General features: G+C 39.2%; 2 protein-coding genes and 1 pseudogene across 4 annotated transcripts; 2 read left to right on the forward strand and 1 right to left on the reverse strand.

Moving 5' to 3' along the window:
• The first annotated feature begins 46 nt into the window (after window positions 1–46).
• LOC112190493 (syntaxin-112) lies at window positions 47–4635 on the forward strand. 3 transcript variants are annotated; one of them, XM_024329926.2, is made up of 7 exons: window positions 47–388; window positions 460–531; window positions 742–801; window positions 1472–1566; window positions 1827–1896; window positions 2018–2135; window positions 3460–4548. In XM_024329926.2, the coding sequence occupies exons 1-7, from the start codon at window positions 269–271 to the stop codon at window positions 4410–4412; spliced, it is 1488 nt and encodes a 495-aa protein (XP_024185694.1). In that variant the 5' UTR covers window positions 47–268; the 3' UTR covers window positions 4413–4548. The 3 variants fall into 3 exon arrangements, with proteins under 3 accessions (XP_024185694.1, XP_024185693.1, XP_040371547.1); XM_024329925.2 differs by lacking the exons at window positions 47–388; window positions 460–531; window positions 742–801; ... (1 more) ...; window positions 1827–1896; window positions 2018–2135 and adding exons at window positions 2626–2788; window positions 3163–3235; window positions 3320–3393 and having other exon boundaries at window positions 3481–4634; XM_040515613.1 differs by lacking the exons at window positions 47–388; window positions 460–531; window positions 742–801; ... (1 more) ...; window positions 1827–1896; window positions 2018–2135 and adding exons at window positions 2626–2788; window positions 3320–3393 and having other exon boundaries at window positions 3481–4635.
• A 119-nt stretch (window positions 4636–4754) lies between these two features.
• On the reverse strand, window positions 4755–8514 carry LOC112190492 (putative glucose-6-phosphate 1-epimerase). The gene is made up of 10 exons (XM_024329924.2): window positions 8355–8514; window positions 8138–8266; window positions 7858–7971; window positions 7434–7485; window positions 6373–6510; window positions 6076–6174; window positions 5831–5928; window positions 5503–5610; window positions 5323–5404; window positions 4755–5053 (listed from the first exon to the last, which is right to left on the reverse strand). Exons 1-10 carry the CDS (start codon window positions 8420–8422, stop codon window positions 4988–4990), a joined length of 954 nt encoding a protein of 317 aa, XP_024185692.1. The 5' UTR covers window positions 8423–8514; the 3' UTR covers window positions 4755–4987.
• Window positions 8515–15288: 6774 nt separating this feature from the next.
• LOC112183715 lies at window positions 15289–21617 on the forward strand (annotated as a pseudogene).
• The last annotated feature ends 294 nt before the right edge of the window (window positions 21618–21911 follow it).

Consider the following 21911-nt stretch of genomic DNA (forward strand, 5'->3'; position numbering starts at 1 on the left):
AGTACAAAGTGGATTTCTAACCTCTTTGAGATAAATAGTCCCCCAGGAAAATTAACACAAACAAAACTACAAAAGTTTACCAACTTCTCTTTGGGTAAAATCCGGCAAACTCCGGCCAATTTGCGGCCATGAATTTCGAAGCTTTCCTGCATTTATTGTGTGGGTATGTCCAGGTTCATTGTACTTAAGAGTAGGGACTAGGGACAGACCAACCATAAAGCTGAGCAGAAATAGAATATCAATTAAGGCTTAGACTCTAGTGTCAAAAATGGCGACTTCGGAGGATTCGTTGGTCATCTCCAAGCTCTCTCCGGCCAATACGTATTCCGCGGTGGTTCTCGGCGGCACATTTGACCGATTGCACGACGGCCACCGCCTCTTTCTCAAGGTGGGTTTTTCGTTTGGTGGGTTTGTGAATTGAAATTGAAAGGTACTGACTTTAGTTTCGGGTGCGGCCAGGCGGCGGTGGAGCTCGCCAGGGATCGGGTTGTGATCGGAATATGTGTCGGACCCATGTTGGCGAAGAAACAGGTTTTCTTCTGAATTTACTTGGCCTGAGTTTGGTGTGTTCTTTGGGTCTATTCTTTTACTTTCTTGTTGGCTGGTTGGTACTGAGTTTTCAGTATAGTTAGTTGTGAAGTTGATGACCTAGTATTGGATTAAATTGTTTTAGTTTATACTTTGTAGCTTATACAGTAGATTCTGATAGTAATAATATGGTTTTTGGTTACACTTTTGCAGTTTGCTGATATGATTCAACCCATTGAGGAAAGAAAGCATAATGTTGAAACTTACATCAAGGTATCATACCTGAAATTTGTGAGATTGGATTTTTGAACTTAAGAGTTGGAGTTTTTTTTTTTAAATTGGCAGAAATGGATGATGAGGTGGTGTTGAAGTAGTAATATTTATGTTTCATATCCACATATGAACTGTGGTAAGAAAAAGGTCCACATGATTCCCTCCCTAAGTCAGTTAACTAGCAAAATTTCTTCTCAAACGACGCATCATCAAATCTCTCTATGCAAACTGTTTATGTTAACAAGTTTTAAATACCTCTTTTTAGGTCCATATATACTGAAATACAGCAGCTTATTAGAGTTGTTACTTTCTATGCTGAGCCTCATGAAATTGATTTTCACACCAGCAATGTAATTTAGCCTGTGTAGCTGAATTGTGGGTTTGGATAGGTTCGTGTTTTCCGCCACCATATATTCAGGCCCAGCAACTTGTTATTTCCAGCAGGTGGCATTTGGTTGCTCGTGTTTCAGTTTTTGTATGGGTTACTGAAGGTGGAATATGTGGTGATACACATGGACCATCAACCTTGCTACCTAGGGGTATTGCATTTGGTGAATTTTGTAAGGTTTACTTGTGGCGTGGTTGTGTCCTAGAAAACATGCACTTCTCTTATAGTCTTGAATCTTGATGATTACTTTTGGTTCTCAATTTCCTGCAAATGTTTGCACAGTCTATCAAGCCGGAGCTGGTAGTGCAAGTTGAGCCTATTACAGACCCTTATGGCCCCTCGATAGTTGATAAAGATTTGGATGCAATTGTTGTCAGGTTTGTAGTCTTAATTTCACATTCACATTGCACGAGTAGAACTTAATCAAAATGTACTAATAAAGCTTTACATGTCTATCTTTTGTGGACTCTTTCAATGCTTTACTGTACTTGTAATGTATTATGAAGTTTTGATAGACCAGCACGTACTTTATGTTCAAACTAATCAGCTGGAATTGAATTCGGCTTACTTGATTTACTTTAAAACGGAAGGAAAAAAAACCATTCTTCACTAATTTTCTGTGTTTGTTGTCTGGCAGCAAGGAAACTTTATTAGGGGGACTGTCTGTTAATAGGAAGAGAGTTGACAGAGGCCTTTCGCAACTTAAGGTTTGAGTTAGTTGATGTGTACTTGATCTTTTACTGATATTAACATATCAATAGTACACTGCCTTTCGATCTTTGAAAATCTTTATGATTATATGGCCTTACTTTTGTGGATCTTGTGCAGGTTGAAGTTGTAGATCTCGTTTCTGAAGGAACTAGCGGAGACAAGCTTAGTTCAACAACATTAAGGAAGCTCGAGGCAGCAGAGCAAGCCAAGAATCAACAGCTTTCTGAAAAACCTACGGGAAACAAGTTATAATGTGCCATGTATAAGGCTTGAGGGTGTAAAGGTCTGGAAATAACGTACTTAGAGCGTGTCTTTCCAAGTATACCACACAGAATTTTTCAGAAGTCTTTGTATAATAATCTCAACTTATAATCTCTATTTTGGGAAATTAATATGTTGTTCTTTTACAAGTATTCTTGGCACTTTGGAATGAGTCAATTTACATATACACATTGTATAGATCATCTAAAAAAAACTTGGTGTTTATGCTGATTAACAAGTACAAAAATAAAGTCAATTTACATATACACATTTTTGTACTTGTTAATCAGCATTGAGCTTATGTTAGCCCAAAACGGCGTCGTATCATCTTGCAAAGCAACTAACTTCAGTGTTCACCGCCTTTCAGAAATGACACCAATTATCGTCAACAAGAATTTGAAACTTAAAACGGTTATATAAAGAACTAACTACCTCAAAGAAACCCACCTCACCCAAAACATTACGATCCCTCCTCTCACTTTCTCGCTCCTTAATCGGAAACCTCCTTCTTCTCCAAGAACCCGGATCACTCATCCCCCAAAACGCCGCCGTTTACTTTCACAGAGACAGTGATAGAGAACACACAGTGGGATACAAACAGAGCCAAGCCATCGATTTTGCTTCAAGGTTTCCACTAAACCCCTCTTTCAATTTCGTTTAGTTTCAAGGGTTTATGAAAAGGGCTCGTCTTTTTTGTGGGTTTCTACATGGGTTTTTCTTCACAATGATGAATTCCCTTCTGTAAATTCTGGGTTTTTCTTCTTGCTCTGTTTCTCTGTTTCAAGAACACTTTCCATTTCGTGTAAATTTTGTCAATTAATTCGCTTATACTCTTTGTTAAACCTTGAAATTTAAAGGTTCAATCTTTTTTGTGGGTTTCTACATGGGTCTTGGTTCTTAATGACTAACTCATTTCTGCTCATTCTGGGTTTTTCTTGTTGCTCTGTTTCAAGAACACTACTTTTTTCACTTCTCTCATAACGATTTTCTATGAAATTCAGATCTCTTGAATCATTGTAGAAGAGGAAATCCGGTAATCTTGAGAAGAAGATTCGACCTTTTCATTCAGTGAGGGTAATACTCGGAGTTTTCGTCTCTAATTTCAACTGGGTAATCTCACTTCTCTTCAAGTTTTGATCTTCTCCAACATTTCTGCAGGTGTGTTTTTGCAAATCCAGAGCACCAAAAAGAGAAAGTGAGAGAAAAAGATTCGAACTTTTCATTCAATAAGGGTAATACTCGGTTATTCCATCTCTAAATTCTACTGGGTATTCTCAATTCTCTGCAAAAATTTTGATCCTCCCCAACATTTTTTGCAGGTGGGTTTTTGCAGATTCTTGCAAAGATGAATGATTTGATGACCAAATCGTTCTTAAATTATGTGGACCTGAAGAAACAGGCCCAGAAGGACATGGAAGCCGAACTTGACGTTGAAGCTGGCCTAGGAGGACACCTCAATCCCAAAGACCAAGAGAACCTCTCTCAGTTCTTTCATGAAGTCTCAGCAATCAAGGTCGATATGGAAGAGATAACCCATCTCTTGTATGACCTTCAAAGCCTGAATGAAGAGGCCAAATCCACTCACAGTTCCAAGATTCTAAGAGGGCTAAGGGACAGAATGGAGTCTGATATGGCTGCGGTGCTTCGAAAGGCCCGGGTTGTTAAAGCAAGGCTCGAGTCTCTTGATCAGTCCAATTTGATTAGTAGAAAATTGTCTGTGGATTTTAGGGAAGGGAGCACTGTGGACAGAACTAGGATGTCTATTACAGGTGGCTTGCGAGTCAAGTTAAGGGATTTGATGTGTGATTTCCAGTCTTTGAGGGAGAAGATTGTGTCTGATCACAAGGAGGATCTCAAGAGGAGGTACTACAGTGCAGTGGGGGAAATGCCAACTGAGGAGGAGCTCGAAAAGATGGTTTCGGGGAGTGGGAAGGTTAAAATTTTCGAGGGGAAGGGTGAGTTGGAAATTGGGAACAAAGTCAGGCATGAGGCAGTGATGGACATTCAGAGGAGCTTGACTAAGCTGCATCAGGTATTTCTTGACATGGCTGTGCTGGTTGAGGCACAAGGTGAACAGATTGACAATATTGAAGAGAATGTAGCCATTGGGGGAAAGTATATCAGTGGTGGCACTAATAGTCTGCACTATGCTAAGCAGATGCAGAAGAAGAATAACAAATGGGTGCTTTGGCTTTGTGCTGTGGTGCTGATTATATTTCTGGTGTGCTTAATTTCAATGCTGGCTTCTTGAATAGGAGAGGGGTTTTGATTATTTTATAGGGACTAACTAGGTCTGTGAATACATGTTTTTGCTGAGCTTTCTCAGCTCATAGAGTGGCTTAGCTACTGCATTGTGGCTTATTGGCTTGTTAGGTTTGGCTTTTTGGTTTTTAGTTTTCATTTAGGTGGAGAAGAGTAGTTTCTCTTTATGCTTTTTGATGTTTTGTTAATCAACAGTAAATGTTAATGAAGTAGATTTTCCTTTACCTTTTCTGTCTCCTACTTGTTGAGCTTTTACTACTGATAATTTAGCTAAGAAAGGCACTTTTACTCTCATAATTCACATACTAACAAGACCATACAGGAAAACTGGTGATAGCTAAGTGAAATGTATTTCATTAACTGAAAAGGAAACATTATACACAGGATGAAAGCCTATACAGGATCACATTATTGAACAGTAGTGAGCCACTCAAGTTGAAAGTGTATATTAAGCTTTACTTGTCCTGTAGCTTCATAGCTTTTTACAACATGAAATAAGAGTGAAGGGGTTGAGGTGTATTATAATTTATTTCTACAAAATTGAAGAAAGTAATCAGCCACTCTTCAGTCGATGCTGAGATGTTGTGTAGCAGTCCAAGAGTTACCAGGTTCTAGCTGAACATTTCCAATCTGAAACGAACACGAGGGAGAGATTTGAGTTAAGTTGATATATAGTTTAGTACGCAGGGAAAAGAATATTTAGATTGTTCAATAAGCATAACATCTCATTCCTGACTGATGATGTCAAAATGTTGCAAGTTACGGACAATTTACGCTCAAGTACTGAACTCAGAATCATTCTAGCTATTTGATCAGTGTACTGCCTCAACTTTGGGACACCACTCATTCTTTGACCAAGTTCAAATAGTCAGTACTGAAGAAACAGAGAGGTTTATTACCTGTGCATTTTCCACACAAACAAAATCCTTGTAGCATGCTTCCATCGTCAGATATGGGTTCCATAAAACAGCGTCCGACCAACTACATGTGGAAAACGGAATAGTGGAGAGAAGCATGTGAAACCAATACACGGTAAAGATTTTGCCAAACAAAATGAGAATCAACTGAGATTCACTTACTTTGTGTTCTTGATAGATATTATATCACCTAAGCCATTATCGAGATGCAACTCATTAGGGGCATCCAGGTATACACAATCTACAAATCCAGGAAAAGTGACCACATCCCTGTGTCATTAAGATAACAATCAGAGAACGCAAAACAACTTGTGCCAAAGGATTTGTGTGATATTTCTCAAAGACGAATCGACTAGGATGAAAGCATTTTATTTAGGTTACTGCCCTATTGACCTTAATTTAGCCGGCCAATATACAAAAACAGAAGGCAAATGATGAATCATTTCACTTCTGTCCTATAATAGAAGCATGACATTGAAGGGCTACAAACCTCTCTTCCTTTCCCTCCAATGGATTCTTGGGATCAGGATCTTTATTCAGTGTTTTCCGGCCTTTCAAACCTTTAACTGATGCTGCTTGTGCAGAAGCCTGCATGATAAATCACAAAAACAAATTATCTTCATCATTTTTCTCCGAGCACATTTAATGCAATCTTTAGTACTTATGCTTGGCACTGGTTTATTAGTTATGCCATAATAAAAACTGAATTCCTCGACATAAAATGATTATACTTACACTGAAGTAAGTATGCAGCGCGGTACTGAATGAAAATGGCTTGCTGTCTGTATTTTTAATAACAAGTTCGGTGGAAAGGCTCTTTGTTTGCAAAGTAATCTGCAACCGGGGAGATATATAAGAAGTTAGAAATTTGTTTTCCAATCTACATTGTCCAGAACGAAAAAATATATGGAGCAGTCAACAAATTACAATTACGAAATTACTATTTATGCATGCAGTCTAACACCAAGAGGAAAATGGATTGCCAGTTGAACTAGACGAGCATCATTTTGATATAGGATTGTGTAAACTGACCTTGTACAAAGCTTGAAAACTGAAATCCCACAAGGCACGACTGTAAGGACCATCTTTCAGTTCTAAAGTTAAGATAGGATCTCCTTGCACATTTTCAGAATCAACGATCGACCAGTCTAGATTTCTTGCAAATCCATGCTATTAATTAAACAAACATCTCCAAAACTTAGAACAATATCAGAAGATAGAATAATGCAGTGATAATATCATGCAGCACAAGAAAGAGCTAGATCTCCAGAAGGGTATCCTTGATGGCAGGACAAGAATTATTTTTATTTTTTTTGTTTCCTTTTTTTTTATTTAAAAAAAAAAAGAAAAAAAAAACTAAAACAAAATAAGAGATGTTGCTATTAAGTTATGACTTGACAACACACAGTGTTCTTACTTCTAGTCAACTAACCAACAATTCTGTACAACCTTCACACCATTTTGACCCCTGCAGGCTGCACCGTTCACATGCACTTAAAAGTATCTTAAGGAAGTATTGCATGCATCTCACATGACCCATTTTCTTTCTGGCTATAAAAACCAGGGGTGGGGTTCTTATTCTCTCATAAAGAATGAGAATTGAAGGTCTGAGTACTAAGGAAGATATAGTGCAGAAGCTGTATGTGAGAATTGGAAGAAATTAATCCCCATCCCATTGACATATATTGTGTTTCAAGTATTGGGTTTAATTTCTTCCAATATCTCACCTCCAGCTTCTGCTGGAGATTAGACTAATTAGTTTAAGTTTCCTGATACAATTATAAGAATAAATCAATGAAATCAGAATGCAAAGTTGTAGGTGAGAACTGGAGGAAATTAAACCCAATATGCATAATGTCTGCTGCAAGGTGGGTTTAATTTCCTCCAATATCTTATCTCCAGCTTACACTAAAGTAAATGTTGACAGCATCAGATTACTGCTAATGCTGCATCATGGAATTGCAAGCTACACCTACTTAATAGCATCTCCCTAACATTATCTTCTTCTTCTTCATTTATTTTTTTATTTTACTCTTTTTTCTCTCAAAAGATAATTATGTTGTTCAAGAGTACTGGAGGGGAAGAACGGTTACCTGCTGCATCGGGCCGGGTCCAAACTGTGGGAAACAATGTGGAACTCCTCCACTATCCGAAGAGAGATATAGTCAGTATCTGACGAAAATCCCAATCTTTCAGGCAACAATTATAATTCAAAGATCACATGCTCTTGTTCATCCAAGATATGTATTCTGCTCTTTAAACTAAATGAAAAGCACATGAATTTCATCCCCTTAAAACATAAACCACAAATTGCCATATTCATTGCATAACTAACCCAAAAGAGATTTGTGATACAATCATTTCAAATGTTCTAGGTGGCCTAAACCCAACAGATACCTTTAGATTCAAGCTCATTGCCACTCAAGACTCAAAACTTGAAACCAAAAAGAACCAAAATTATTTCTAAAAATTCAAAACCAAGTAGGAAATAAAATGCACACACAAATCCGAAACAACCTGATCGGTTTCTTCCCATTAAACACAGCATCAGGTCTCACAAAAAGCAGGTTTTTCCCATTTGGGACTTTCCACGACGTAACGCAACCACCGAATAGATACACATCTGCCTCACTGCAACCCAACAAATTCAATTACCATCAGAAAAAAAATCACAACTTTTCAATTGCATATGCAAATTTAGCTACAAATTCAATGACCCATTAGAATAAAAAAGTCAAATTAAGTTCCATTAGCCTTATCTAAATTCATTTAAACCCCACAAATCAGTACAATGTACCTGCCATTGGAACCGGTCAGAACAACCTTGGGTAAGCTTCCTTCTCCTTCTGTAACCTTCACTCCAGAGGTAGCAATCTCCTTGTATGAACTGGCCATAGCAACAACAGGCGACCTTTGATAACAATACCTGATAATTACGAAGTGTTAGTGTGAATATTACAGGTAGTAAGTTGATGAAATAAGCGAGTGGGGCAATGAGAGAAGGATTAACAGACCGATTGAGTCGGCGAAGGTTTGGTGGAGTGAGGGTAGGGAGTGAAATGTGCATAGAAGCCATCGCCATTTTCTTCGATTGTGTGACTCTCTATTCAATCCACTCCGTTTATATCTTTGCTACTGCTAACTAGACTCTATTATGGGTGCGCCACAACCCCGCCAAGCCCAAGAGTAAACTAATTCGGATATTCTTTTGAGTGGTTCTCGGTACCGGGTTCATAAATCTGCTAAATCCAATCATTATTAACCCCATCTTGAGGCCCAATTTTGAGGCCCAATATAACAGGGTTGACCTGACAAGCGTGTGTTTGGGGAGGTATATGAGACGATCGTGAGGAAACGTCTTGGAAAATCGGGTCGAAAAGCAATCTACCATCAGCAACTGCAAAAAGCAATCGACCACTGCAAAAAGCAATCTACCATCAGCAACTGCAAAAAGCAATCTGCCATCATGGATGTCCATTGCTTTTTGCAGCGAAGGTTTCTGACCTCAAAGTTCATTCCTGCGTCCCCAAAAAGTTCATTCCCCCAAAAAGTCCACATTATATATTCCTCCATTCCCTGACCTCAAAGTTCAGTCCTGGGCCCCCAACCCCTCTATATATATAATCCTAAACCTCAAAACCCCAGTAATCTCCATACCCATCACTCCAACAAAAACTGTTCGGTTTTTCCTTCTCTTCTATTTTTCATTTTTATGCATCGATCTTTAACAAAGAACTTGTCTTTTCGATCTGTTTCTATACTTACCCTAATCCAAAAGTCCATGGCTGAATCCCGCCATCAATGGCCATCCTTGCTCTTACAGCCTGAACGTGTACGTGAACGTGATATTATCTTTGTCATCTTCAACATTGTTCTAGTAGACTTTGCAAGACAAACAGTCCCCTCCACCTTCGCCATTTTCACTTTCATCGTTCCAATACTCCTCACCTTTATCCAGATCAGATTCCCAGCCGCCGGAATACTGTCTTCTCCATTTGAAACCCACCATACCAAGTTCATGGTAGCCATGCTCAGCTTACTTGGCTTCTGTTGCTTTGCCATTGGAGCTACTCAAAACTTCTTCCCGACTCGTCACGCTGCAAAGCTTCGCATGGCTATGAATTTAACAGCTTCGCTCTCAGTGGCTTCACTTGTTTCTCTTTTGCTTCCCAAGCCGTGGGACCAAGTGCCGTACGTGACCTACTCCTTGTATTTTACAGGCCAGTGTCTTGGGTTAGTCAGAAAGATATTTCTGACTTATTACCACCACGTTGCAAATGGATTTGTGCGTACCTTACCCGCGCATCAACAGCAGTTGAGAAGAACGCGCCCACCGTTGTTGCCGCTGACAGTCAGTCTGCCCAATATCTCCGACCAGCCAATTGCGAACCATGGATCGATCACCGAAGTCAGAACCTTCCACTAATTGTACTTTCGGTCTCTCTTGGGCTTTAAATAGGCTGTTGATGCTTTTCCTCCTCTACACATATGGGTTGTTGGGCTTGCCATTTTTGTGTTTCCTAGCTTTGTTGTACCCTTTAGGCCATGTTTGTTTCTCGAAAAGTAGGCATTGGGAAATGAAATACTTTCATTTCCTGCGTTTGGGGACAGTCAAGGAAGGGAAACACTTTCCCAAAGGAAAGGAAAAAGTGGAGGAATTTGGTCCCCCCCTCCGGAAACACTTTCCCAAAGGAAAGGAAAGTGTTTCCTTTCCTTTCCAGTCAACCAAACATGGCCTTAGTTCATTACTTTTCTTACCTTTTTTACTGTAAAACAGAATTAGAAGATTATGAGTCAAATGGTGTATGACTTCTGAGTCTCTCTTTCATTACCGAAAGATAATGAGTTAATTATAAATGTTTCTGAATGTATCTAGCAAATATTTTAAAACAACCAGCGTTAAAATATTGTGTTAAAATTTTCAAGTTTACCCTTAAGAAATGTACACCCAACAAGTCCTTAGGAAAAATACACCCGGTAAAGTTCCAGGAAGAAAGATTTTTATTTTTTATTTTTTTTGGGAGAAACAACTGCTAATTTGAGCAACAAGAACACAAGGCAACCAGAAAAGAATGCTGCTTCTTCTCTAAGCAGTACAAAAAAAGCCATTTTTTTCAAGTGTCCCAACCTTTCTCAAAAAGCGATAATCAACTTGTAATAAAAAAAAAAAGCGATAATCAACTTCAAGTATATTATGTATTAGAATTTAGACCAAAACAGTTGGATAAAAGATCGAGGTAGGAGATGGATTTTCTATATAGAGGAATGGTAAAATCATTAGTAAGTAAAAAAACTCATATAGTCATATGCGTAAATGTTAAAGATGAACATCAAAATCAAAATTGATCTCAAGGTACAGACTCTGCTCTACGGAGGGGCTTGGTTTCTTCAAAGCACAAGAAGACTTGGAGGCATCGATCTAAGATTGGCACTTGACGCATTCATCCATCGGAATATGAATACTCCAGCCAAGAGAAAGAAACAAAAATATTGGTGCTGCTCTGTTACAAATTAAATGAATGAATTGCAAGGATTGAAGAGGGATGATTTCCACTAAATGGGCTAATGTAGAGATTGACATATATCTTCTTTTCCTTTTGTCATGGTGGATTGTGAATATATATTAACTTTGTCTAATCTTGTGGTTTTTTAGTTTTAGATTGAGATGGTATTTTGTTTCTATAATTGTATATTATGGATTCAATTTCAGTAGAATGTTGAAGAACTTTCGCTAGGTACAAAACAAATGTAGATGGAAGATGAAGATTATTACACCTTATGCTTTGTGTATTTGTTACATTTTAATCTCACACAAATAAACTTCTGCTTTTGCTGTAGTAATTGTTTGCATACTCTGAGAAACCTTATAACCTTCTGCAACTTTTGCAAGAGGTGGAAGTACGCGTTACTCCAAATTAAAACAGATTGATGTTCATGAGTCATCAGCATTGTGGAAGGTCCTTAGGCGGAGGCAGAACAGACAATAAAGGAGAGAGATTAGCCAATGAAAGTATCCTGATATCCCATCCTAAAACCCATCACAAATGGAGCAGCAAGAGGAGGACTGGAGGAGGAAAAGCCTAACGCGGTTTGTGGGGTAGGATTTGTGAAATGTAGGGAGGGAAGATGAACATTCTTGGCTTTTTAACAAATGGGCCGTGCATGTGGTGGCTCTAAATTCAACTTCTCTTGTTCTGGTTGCTTGTTATTCTATATGCATCTTGGTTTGTTTTTGAGTTTTTCTATTAGAACCTCCAAATTTACTCACTTGACCTCTATGCTTTTTACACCTCCTATCAAATTTTTAAATACTAAATTTACTCATTAAACCTCACTAAAGTTCCTCAAATACTAAATTTACTCATTAAACCTCACTTGACCTCTATGCTCTGTTACCTATATGAATGCTTTAATGAGTATGTAGTGAAATTGGAAAATGAAAATAGATAGGGAAAATAATAAAGAATGCAATATAATATTATTGAATTGGAAAGTCTAGAGAAAATAAATATAACAATTTTTTTGGTATAATTATTGTCCTTAATAGTCATTTTATAGTAGGTTATATATGTCATTTAATAATTCAAAATAGAGTGAGGTCAAGTGAGCAGATTTGGAGGTCCCAATAGAAACTCTCTTTGTTTTTTCTTTCATTTCGATGTTTTAACATTGTTGCATTGTATTTCTTAGTTTGCATTTCATATATTAATTATCATTTTCCTAAAAAAAAAAATTTAAAAAAAATTGTAATGCAGTCATCAAGTTTAGAGGAAGTGACGATGGTGTTCAAGTCAGTGGCGTAGCCAAAAATCTCACTTAGGAGGGTCAAACTTTATTAACTAACAAATTATACTCATTTCCAGTCATCCTCTGAAAATAACACAATCTTTTGCCCAAAATTAATATATATATTAGAATAATTAAGAAAATTTAGGTGTAATATTTTTTGTACTAGTGCTGAAATTGAAAGATCCTTAAATCATGTTGAACAAATTTTGGTAGAAAAAATGAAGTTAATGTAGCATATTAACAAAGAATTGTAAATATGCACATATGGGCATATATCGATCAATAGGGTAAGAAAACCTTGAAAAGATTCGTATTAATTAGATATATGTAGTGTATTAATAGTGTAAAATATTATTTCATTCCATTAAAGTTCAAGGATAATTAAAACTAATTAAGATAAATTTGTATTGAATTTTGAAAATGAAGACTAATTAAGGATTTTTCAAAAATTGAGAAGGGTCAATTGACATTCTGAATCCAAGTCTTGTAAAGGAGGGTTAAATCTCTATAGGCTTCTCTAAGATGTTTCTAGTTTGTTTTTTGTACCACAATTGCGTGTTGGCAAAATAGGCTAGATAATTGATTTTGCCTTAGGAAGCGAGGTTTTGTCTTGCTTAGTTTAGGCTTGTGTTCAGCGAGCGTCCCTTAGTTCGTAATGAGTTTAGTTTTAGGCTTAGATAGGTTCTCTTGGTCATCGACTAGTTACTTATGTAAGCTTTGTAAGCTCTGGCCTGTTTCCATGGTTGATTATTAATGCAATCAATTCCTATTCAAAAAAAAAATTGACCCTTCTCGCCCTAGGCTAGCTACGCCCTTGGTTCAAGTTTTCCCTTTTTTAATTAGAATGTTTTAAATTAACTGAAAGAGGAGTGTGTGTGATAGGAGGTTGGAGATGGAGGCACTGCCGCTGGCAATGTCGGACTATGAAGGTGCAGATCGCGGCGGGCTGAGTTCAGCGCCTTGTTCGCCGACTTCTGTGGCGGCGTTTGGCAGTCTGGGGACGTCCCATGCGGCGTCGAAGTGGTTGGAGGTACTGGAAGTGGCGGAAGAAACGGTGGCGGGCTTGGGATCGACGCCTGCTGCAAGTGCAGCTCGGGTTATTCCGGAAATCTCGGCGGGAAACCCTAATTCAAAATTAGGGTTGACCGCTGGGGTGGATGGGTTGACTGGGCCAGAGCTGCAGATTGGTGGGTTGGGCCTCAATTCTGATGGTGCAGACCTGGGGCATGTTTCTGCTGAGAGACATTCGAAGGCAGCCCTGGGTGTGAAGAGGAAGCAGTTCAAGCCAAGGTTAGCTATTATACCTCGGCAGTTTCAGCTAGGTGAATTGGTGGAGGTTCCGGTTTCTTTGGGGCCAACTCCAAAGAAAAGGGGTCGTCCTCGCAAGTATACTGTGGCAAAAGAAATTGAAGGTCATAATGCAGGTTCGGATATAAGCTCCCACTCGATAGGGCAGGAGCTGTTTATTGTTTAGTTGTTCTAGATGGGGTTTCAGCCTGTGTGAGTGTGATTAAGTTTCTATGAGTCTTCTATAACGTTTCTAGTTTCTTGCTTGTACCACAATTGTGTGCTTGGCAAGTGAGGGCTAGTTGAATAATTTCTTTCCGTAGGAGGCGAACCTTGGTCATTCTTGGATAGGCTTGCTTAAATGTGAGCTTCCCAATGATTTTAATTAGTTTGCTTTAGCTTGGATAGGTTTTTCCAGATTTTCTTGCCGAAATTCTTGTGTAAGCTTTGTAAGCTATGGCCTATTGGCTATTGGTTATTGAATAACAATCAACTTCTATTCAAAAAAAAAAAAACTGAAAGAGGACCAAATATTGTGTTACTATGTTCTAGTCATTCAAATGTTGTGTTACTATGTTCTAGTCATTCAAATGTATCAAACAAATAAACAGTTTTTGTATATTACAAGCGGTCCCTTGATGCTTTTTAGTTTGATTTTGTGGAGAGACTTGAAATGATGATTCAAACATAATAATACACGTACTATGATACAAGCGGTCCCTTCCACCTTCGCTATTTTCACTTTCACGGTGCCAATACTTCTCACCTTCATCCAGATAAAATTCCCGGCTGTCGAAACTCTACCTCTCCCATTTGAAACCCACCCCATCAAGTTCATGGTTGCCATTCTCAGCTTGCTTGCCTTCTGTTGCTTTGCCATTGGAGCCACCCAAAACTTCTTCCCAAATCACGCTGCAAAACTTTCTATGGCCATCAAGTGTACGGCTTCGCTCTCCGTGGCTTCGCTTGTGTCTCTTTTGCTTCCCAAGCCTTGGGACCGAGTGTCGTACGTGACCTACTTCTTGTATGCATGCCACTGTCTCGGCCTACTTAGAAATATTAATCTGGTTACAAAGACATTGCTTGTGGATTCGTGCGTAGCTCACGCGCCCTTCGATAGCAGTTGAGACAAACGAGCCACCCACCGTTGCCGCTGACAGTCAGAGATATATCCGACCACCCGATTGCTAACCGTGGATCAATCACTGAAGACAGAACAGTCCACTAATTGTACTAGTTGGGGTTTCCAATGTAATTTTGTTTTTCCTGCTCAGCACATGTTTAATTTTTTTCACTGTTGTTGCTTCCACGAGTTATATTTTTAAGTTTAAAACAAATATTAGCAATAGTGAGTTAGTTCTGTTTGGTCTACCGGTATAAATTTTTCATATTGCAATTGAGAGATCATGAATTCACTCACAAACTGCTATTTGTTATGTATTATTGTTGGGTAATAATAAATAAAACGTGAAATTCATTCATGATTAATTGATTATTGGGTTTAACAGTTTAAATTAATAAAGTTTTATGTTCTAATCATTTAATTGTATGAAACAAACAAGTGAACAGTTGATGCAAATTTGGAAGTCTTTTTTGAGTTTGTTAGACTCTTGAAAATGTTGAAATGATGATTTTTTGTGATTGGGACCCTAACGCAACATTACCTACGAGAAAATTGTTGGCAATACTGTTTGACGGGTCGGACCCAGCCCAACATGCAATAATAATAACCAGACCTTCTTATTCTTATTGTTCGAAGGCCCAGCGTTGTTGATCAAGGTGTCAACTGTGAGCCCAACTCGGCAACAGAATTTCTAAAATGAAATAAATACACAATTTGTCCGAGCTTAAAAAAATTACTTATTGTAATCGATGCTAGGACCAGGATCGCTGGTGAAGAACCAGCGTCTAGTAAACGCGATTGTCCAAAGGTTTCAGAGATGTATGACCACCGCCACAGCTGTCCTGAGCTTCGGGGACGGCAACCATGGCTCTCTGGGCTTGCCCACTTCCTTAATGGGCCTTGGTGTGGACGCCAACGAGCCCACCCGGGTCCCTTCTCTACCTCCTGACATCACCAGTCACCGCCGGGCCTTACCAATCCCTGGCCGTCACTTCCGAAGGTCAGCTTTGGGCTTGGGGCCGAGACCTCGAGGCCCAGCTCAGCCGTGGAGGTCCTTCTCCGAGTTAAAGATTTCGACTTTACTGCTTCTTTGAGGCCTAAGAAGCAGCTAGCACAGATGGACCCTTTTGACCATTTCCGTATTTTTTTACTTGTGCATTGTGTTGGAGCAGTTTTATGATTGTTCAGAAATCGATTTTGAGTTTGAGAATTAAGAGATACTGTGAATAGTACTGGTAATTTAGTAATTGAAGTCAAATATAACGAAAAACAAGAGATAATTTTGGCTGAATAACTTAGATATCTCATTCACCTTACAAGAATGAATTATATACAAATTCTGATAAGACAAGTACTACTCCTAAGGTAAGTAGTAAACCTAATAATACTACAGATATTACATAATATTACATATCACGGAATATTACAGAATATCTACATAAATAAGGTAAGTATGACTCACGCCAACACTCCCCCTCAAGTTGGCGCATACAGATCACGAATGCCCAACTTGTCAAGTGAGTCATGAAATGCCTTACTCGATACTGCTTTTGTGAGAACATCAGCTAACTGTTCTTCTGAGTGGACAAAAGGAAAAGAGATAAGCTTAGCATCGAGCTTCTCTTTAATGAAATGTCTGTCAACCTCAACATGCTTAGTTCTGTCATGTTGAACTGGGTTGTGAGCAATATCCACCGCTGCCTTGTTATCACAATACAAATTCATGGCTCGTTTGGGTTTAAATCCCAAATCACGAAGTAAATTTCTCAACCAAAGTAATTCACAAACTCCATGAGCCATACCTCTATACTCTGCTTCAGCACTTGACCTGGCCACAACCTTTTGTTTCTTACTTCTCCAAGTAACAAGATTACCACCTACAAAAGTGAAGTAACCAGAAGTGGATTTTCTATCCGTAACACAACCTGCCCAGTCTGCATCTGTATAACCACTAATATCCAGATGACTATGCTTTGAAAACATCAAGCCTTTTCCAGGTGCAGACTTTAAATACCTCAGAATACGGATCACAGCTTCCATATGAGTTTCACTTGGATTATGCATGAATTGACTCACAACACTGACTGCATATGCAATGTCTGGCCGAGTATGTGAGAGATAGATTAATCTACCAACTAACCTCTGATAGCGAGCCTTCTTTGTAAGAGTTTGATTAGGGTACTCAGCCAGTTTATGATTCTGCTCAATAGGAGTATCAGCAGGTCTACACCCTAGCATTCCTGTCTCTGTCAACAAATCAAGCACATATTTTCTCTGGCACAAGAAAATTCCCGAACTCCCCCTGGCGACCTCAATCCCCAAAAAATATTTAAGAGAACCAAGATCTTTCATCTCAAACTCTGATGCAAGAAGATCTTTTAATCTTTCAACCTCCTCTGAATTATCACCAGTAATTATCATATCATCAACATAAATAATCAAGGCAGTTAATTTACCTTCACAGCGTTTCAGAAACAATGTATGGTCAGAGTTGCTCTGCTTGTACCCAAAACGACGCATAGCTTGAGAGAATCTTCCAAACCAAGCTCGTGGTGATTGTTTGAGTCCATACAAGGACTTATTTAACTTACACACAAATCTACCTCCTGTGCTTGCCTCATATCCTGGTGGTAGATCCATTTAGACTTCTTCAGATAGCTCTCCATGTAAAAAGGCATTCTTCACATCAAACTGTTGCAAGGGCCAATCTAGATTAGCTGCTAGAGACATCAACACTCGAACAGTATTAATCTTTGCTACTGGAGCAAAGGTCTCCTCATAATCCACGCCATATGTTTGAGTATATCCCTTTGCAACAAGTCTTGCTTTATACCTGTTCACTGAACCATCTGCATTATGTTTGATAGTGTACACCCATCTACATCCAACAACTCTCTTTCCTTGTGGAGGTGGCACCAACTTCCAAGTATTATTCTTCTCCAATGCCTCCATCTCTTCATTCATTGCTTGAGACCATTTGGGATCCTTGAGAGCATCCTGCACTTTACTGGGAACACATACAGAGGATATTTGATTCACAAAAGAAGCATGGGATTTGGATAACCGGTGGGTGGATACAAAGTTAGCTATGGCATACTTAGACTTAACATCTAAACTTGGTTCATATTGACGAGGTGGTTTACCACTAGTGGACCTAGGAGGCAAAACATGCACACTATCACCAATATCAGAGTTTGAAGAAACACCACTAACCTCAAGATTGGGACGCTCCTCAAGGATTGGTTGACAAGGGTTATCTGTATCTAAGAGGGGTGGAGGAGCTTGGCCTTCTCGGAGGGTAGATGATTCGGCAATTGTCTTTTCTATTTCGGAACTCGCAATGCTCTGTTCGGCAGTTGCATGGCGAAGGGTAGACGATTCAGCAATCGCCGTTTCTGTTTCGGAACTCGCAATGCTCTGTTCGGCAGTTGCATGGCGAAGGGTAGACGATTCAGCAATCGCCGTTTCTATTTCGGAACTCGCAATGCTCTGTTCGGCAATTGACTTTTCCGTTTCGGCAGGAGTGACGTTGGCTTCAATGGGCTGAATTTCAATCCCACAAGACTTCTCTTCCAAAAAAGTGTGTTTCTCCCCCTGAAGTGAAGGATTGATGGGAGAAAAGTAACATGCATCCTCATAAAAGGTGACATCCATGGTAACAAAAACTTTCTGTGTAGGGGGATGGAAACACTTGTAGCCCTTCTGATTAACACCATAGCCCACAAAAACACATTTTAATGCCCTGGCATCGAGTTTGGACCTTTGATTCTTAGGAACATGGACGAACACAACACACCCAAAGACACGAGCAGGGAGATTAGAAAACGAAGGGACAGACACATGATTTGAAAGGGCAGCATAGGGGGTTTGACCATTGAGAACAGAGGAAGGTAGCCTATTAATGAGATGACAAGCAGTGAGAATTGCATCTCCCCAAAGATACTTAGGCATATGAGCACTAAATAGATGAGACCGGGCTATGTCAAGAACATGACGATTCTTTCTTTCTGACACCCCATTTTGTTCAGGGGTTTGAGGGCAAGTAGTTTGATGAATAATCCCATGAGAATGAAAGAATTGGTGAAACTGAGAATTGACAAACTCCCCCCATTATCAGAACGAAAGACTCTAATATTGGCTCCAAATTGATTTTGAACAAGAGCAAAAAATTCTTGGAAAGCAGAGAAGACTTCATATTTGTGTTTCAATAAAGCGACCCAAGTAAGACGGGTATAATCATCAATAAACAAAACAAACCAATGTTTTCCAGACAAGGTTGACTCACGGGAAGGTCCCCAGACATCAGAATGAATAAGCTCAAAAGGAGAAGAACTCCTAGTAGTACTCAAAGGATAACTAGTACGATGACTTTTAGCTAAGACACATGACTCACAATGCAACTTAGACTCATCAATGCCCAGAAACAAGGATGGCATAGATTTCTTCATGACACTAAAGGAAGGATGTCCCAATCTCCGATGCCATAGCCATAATTCTTCAACTTGATTAGTAACCCCAGTCGAAATCAAAGCTGCTTGGACTGCCTTCTCCGGCTTCATTCCGGCGAACATGCAATCCAGATGAAATAGTCGACCCCTCAGATAACCCCTGCCGATTATTTCCCTGGTGAGGAGGTCCTGAAAAATCACATACAACGGAAAAAATGTTACAGAACACCGAGATTGAGTATTAAGCTGAGGCACAGATATAAGATGATGAGAGAGATCAGGGACATAAAGAACATCATGTAGTGTCAAAGAAGGGGTGAGACGAACAGACCCTATTCCTAAAACAGGAAAAGAATCACCATTGGCATTGACAACAGAGGAAATAGAGGGTGGATTGAGAAAAAGAAAGAAACTACGATCATAGGTCATATGGTCAGATGCTCCAGAATCAATTATCCAAGTATTGCCACCAGTAAAGCCAGAAATTTTTAAAGCAACTCCAATCTTACCATTACCACCGCAACTTACGGATGCGGTATCCTTACCAGTAAAGTTGGTGTGATCTGGTTTTGTCACTGCAGCCTTTCCCTTGGGTTTGTTGTCCTGAGGTCGGGGCCTATCAAAGTAGCCTGCTAGAAAACCAACCAACCTGTAACAATTTGCTTTGATATGGCCTGGATTCTTGCAGTAGTTACAAGTCAGACTTGAGGAGAACACGGGGGAAGAACCTTGAGGAGAGGGACGCATAGAAGAAGGAGCTTTCACCATGGTGAATATGCAGCGGAAGGAAAAACAACAAAGTACTTGGAAATATAAGAAGGCAACGGTGATGAAAGGATCAAAGGACAAGGAACAAATCCAAGCACAAAGAACAAGAGTCAAGGATCAAAGAACAATGAGTCAGAGTCCAGGATCGGATCTCTGCTCTGATACCAAGTCAAATATAACGAAAAACAAGAGATAATTTTGGCTGAATAACTTAGATATCTCATTCACCTTACAAGAATGAATTATATACAAATTCTGATAAGACAAGTACTACTCCTAAGGTAAGTAGTAAACCTAATAATACTACAGATATTACATAATATTACATATCACGGAATATTACAGAATATCTACATAAATAAGGTAAGTATGACTCACGCCAACAATTGACCACTGTAATGTTACTAGTCTAGTGCATGGTTTTAGTCAATGATTCTTTTTAGAGTAAAATTCAGCAATGTAATTTGTTAATGTGACCAAGATTGACCAAAAGCATGCACTTTTTTCTTTTTTTTTGGATTGATATGAAAAGCCCCATTTTGATGGAATTTTTTGATTTGTTGTCTCACTTACTCTCAGCCTTTTATATGAATTGAGAAATGGTAAGTTGCTGCATATTAAGCATTTATTATTATTGGCAGAGATTTGTGGAATGAACCAAGGAGAGTAACAGGATTGGATCAAGTAAATGTTTGTTCTGCATTTGCATCCGGTGTCATTTCTGCGGCCTTTGGAGATGATGGTTCTTTGTGGGTTTGGGGAAAGTCAAAGCGTGGCCAGCTTGGTCTGGGAGAGCAAGTCATGGAGGCTGTGGTGCCTTCCCGAGTTGAAGCACTTGCTGGAGAGAAAATAACTAAGGTGTGCTCTTATGCTTAAGGTAGGAATACCGAATAATAAACTCTGATGCAACAAGTGACTCCCAATTGGCCGGAAATGGAAATAAAATGCATGAACTTTGTCTAGGATTGTTGAATGTTGTTTACTTCATAAGATGGAAGTTTTTGGAGCACAAATGTTCTGTGGCAGGTTGCACTTGGTTGGGGGCATGCTCTTGCATTGACCGAGGATGGAAAGTTGTTTGGTTGTGGTTATTTTGCTGACGGTACGTTAGGAAGCATTAAAGAATCTTTGGAGACATCTCCACTAGAATCTACTTCGAATAGTCAAGAACTGTCGAGTTCATCTTTGGAAGCTGCTGAGAAGTTGGTTTTAGAAGGAATGGCTAAGGAGAATAACATGCCAATAGTTTGGGAACCCAGTTTGGTCAGGGAACTTCAGTGTATTATTGTTGTAGACATTGCATGTGGACTTGATCATTCATTAATTCTTTGTGGTGGGTCTGTTGTTTACATGTATATGCTTATGCAGATATAGATATTTGCTTCTGCATGTTTGTTCTAATTGCAGAGTAGTTTCAGGTGATGGGAAACTACTGAGCTGTGGGAGCAACGTATATGGTCAGTTGGGAAGAGAAAAACAGGATGTAGGATTGTTTCCTGTTGATATAAGTTTCCGTCCAATGTCTATAGCAGCCGGGCTTGGCCATTCTTTGGCGATTTGCCAGGTTCCATCATCAGATATTATGTGAGGAGCCGCAGGTGTCATTTCATGGGGTTGGAATCAGACCTCTCAGCTCGGTAGGGTGGGCCAGAAAATTTTCCATTGGAGTTGAAGGCTTGGAAGGGAAAACTCCTGTATCAGTAGCAGGAGGTCGTGGGAATTCCATTGCTCTAGCATCAAAGAGAGAAGTGTGGGTTTGGGGTTCTGGTAAGAATGGAAGGCTTGGGTTAGGAAGCTCCTGTGATGAACTTGAACCAATTTTTCTGGACTCCGTAGAGAGTTTGATGTTTTACAAGCTGTAACACAAATCATTAGCATTAGACATGAAATCAAATGAATTATACCATAAGATAAAAAAAATAAAAATAAAAAAAAATAAATAAACAACTTCAATTTTTCACAAACCATAGAAGGTGATCTGATCATCAAACATCACATGGTTTTTTCTCACATGTCTATGAGAATGACATCTTATCAGATGACTTAACCCATACAAAATATGGTCTGATGACTCAATCTTAACTCGGATCACAAAAGTTGTCACCCTATCCTTAAGGCTGGATACTTTATCAACTCTATGGCCTCTAAGGCCTATT

The sequence above is a fragment of the Rosa chinensis genome, chromosome 2 (assembly GCF_002994745.2).
Source record: "Rosa chinensis cultivar Old Blush chromosome 2, RchiOBHm-V2, whole genome shotgun sequence".
Lineage (NCBI taxonomy): Eukaryota > Viridiplantae > Streptophyta > Magnoliopsida > Rosales > Rosaceae > Rosa > Rosa chinensis.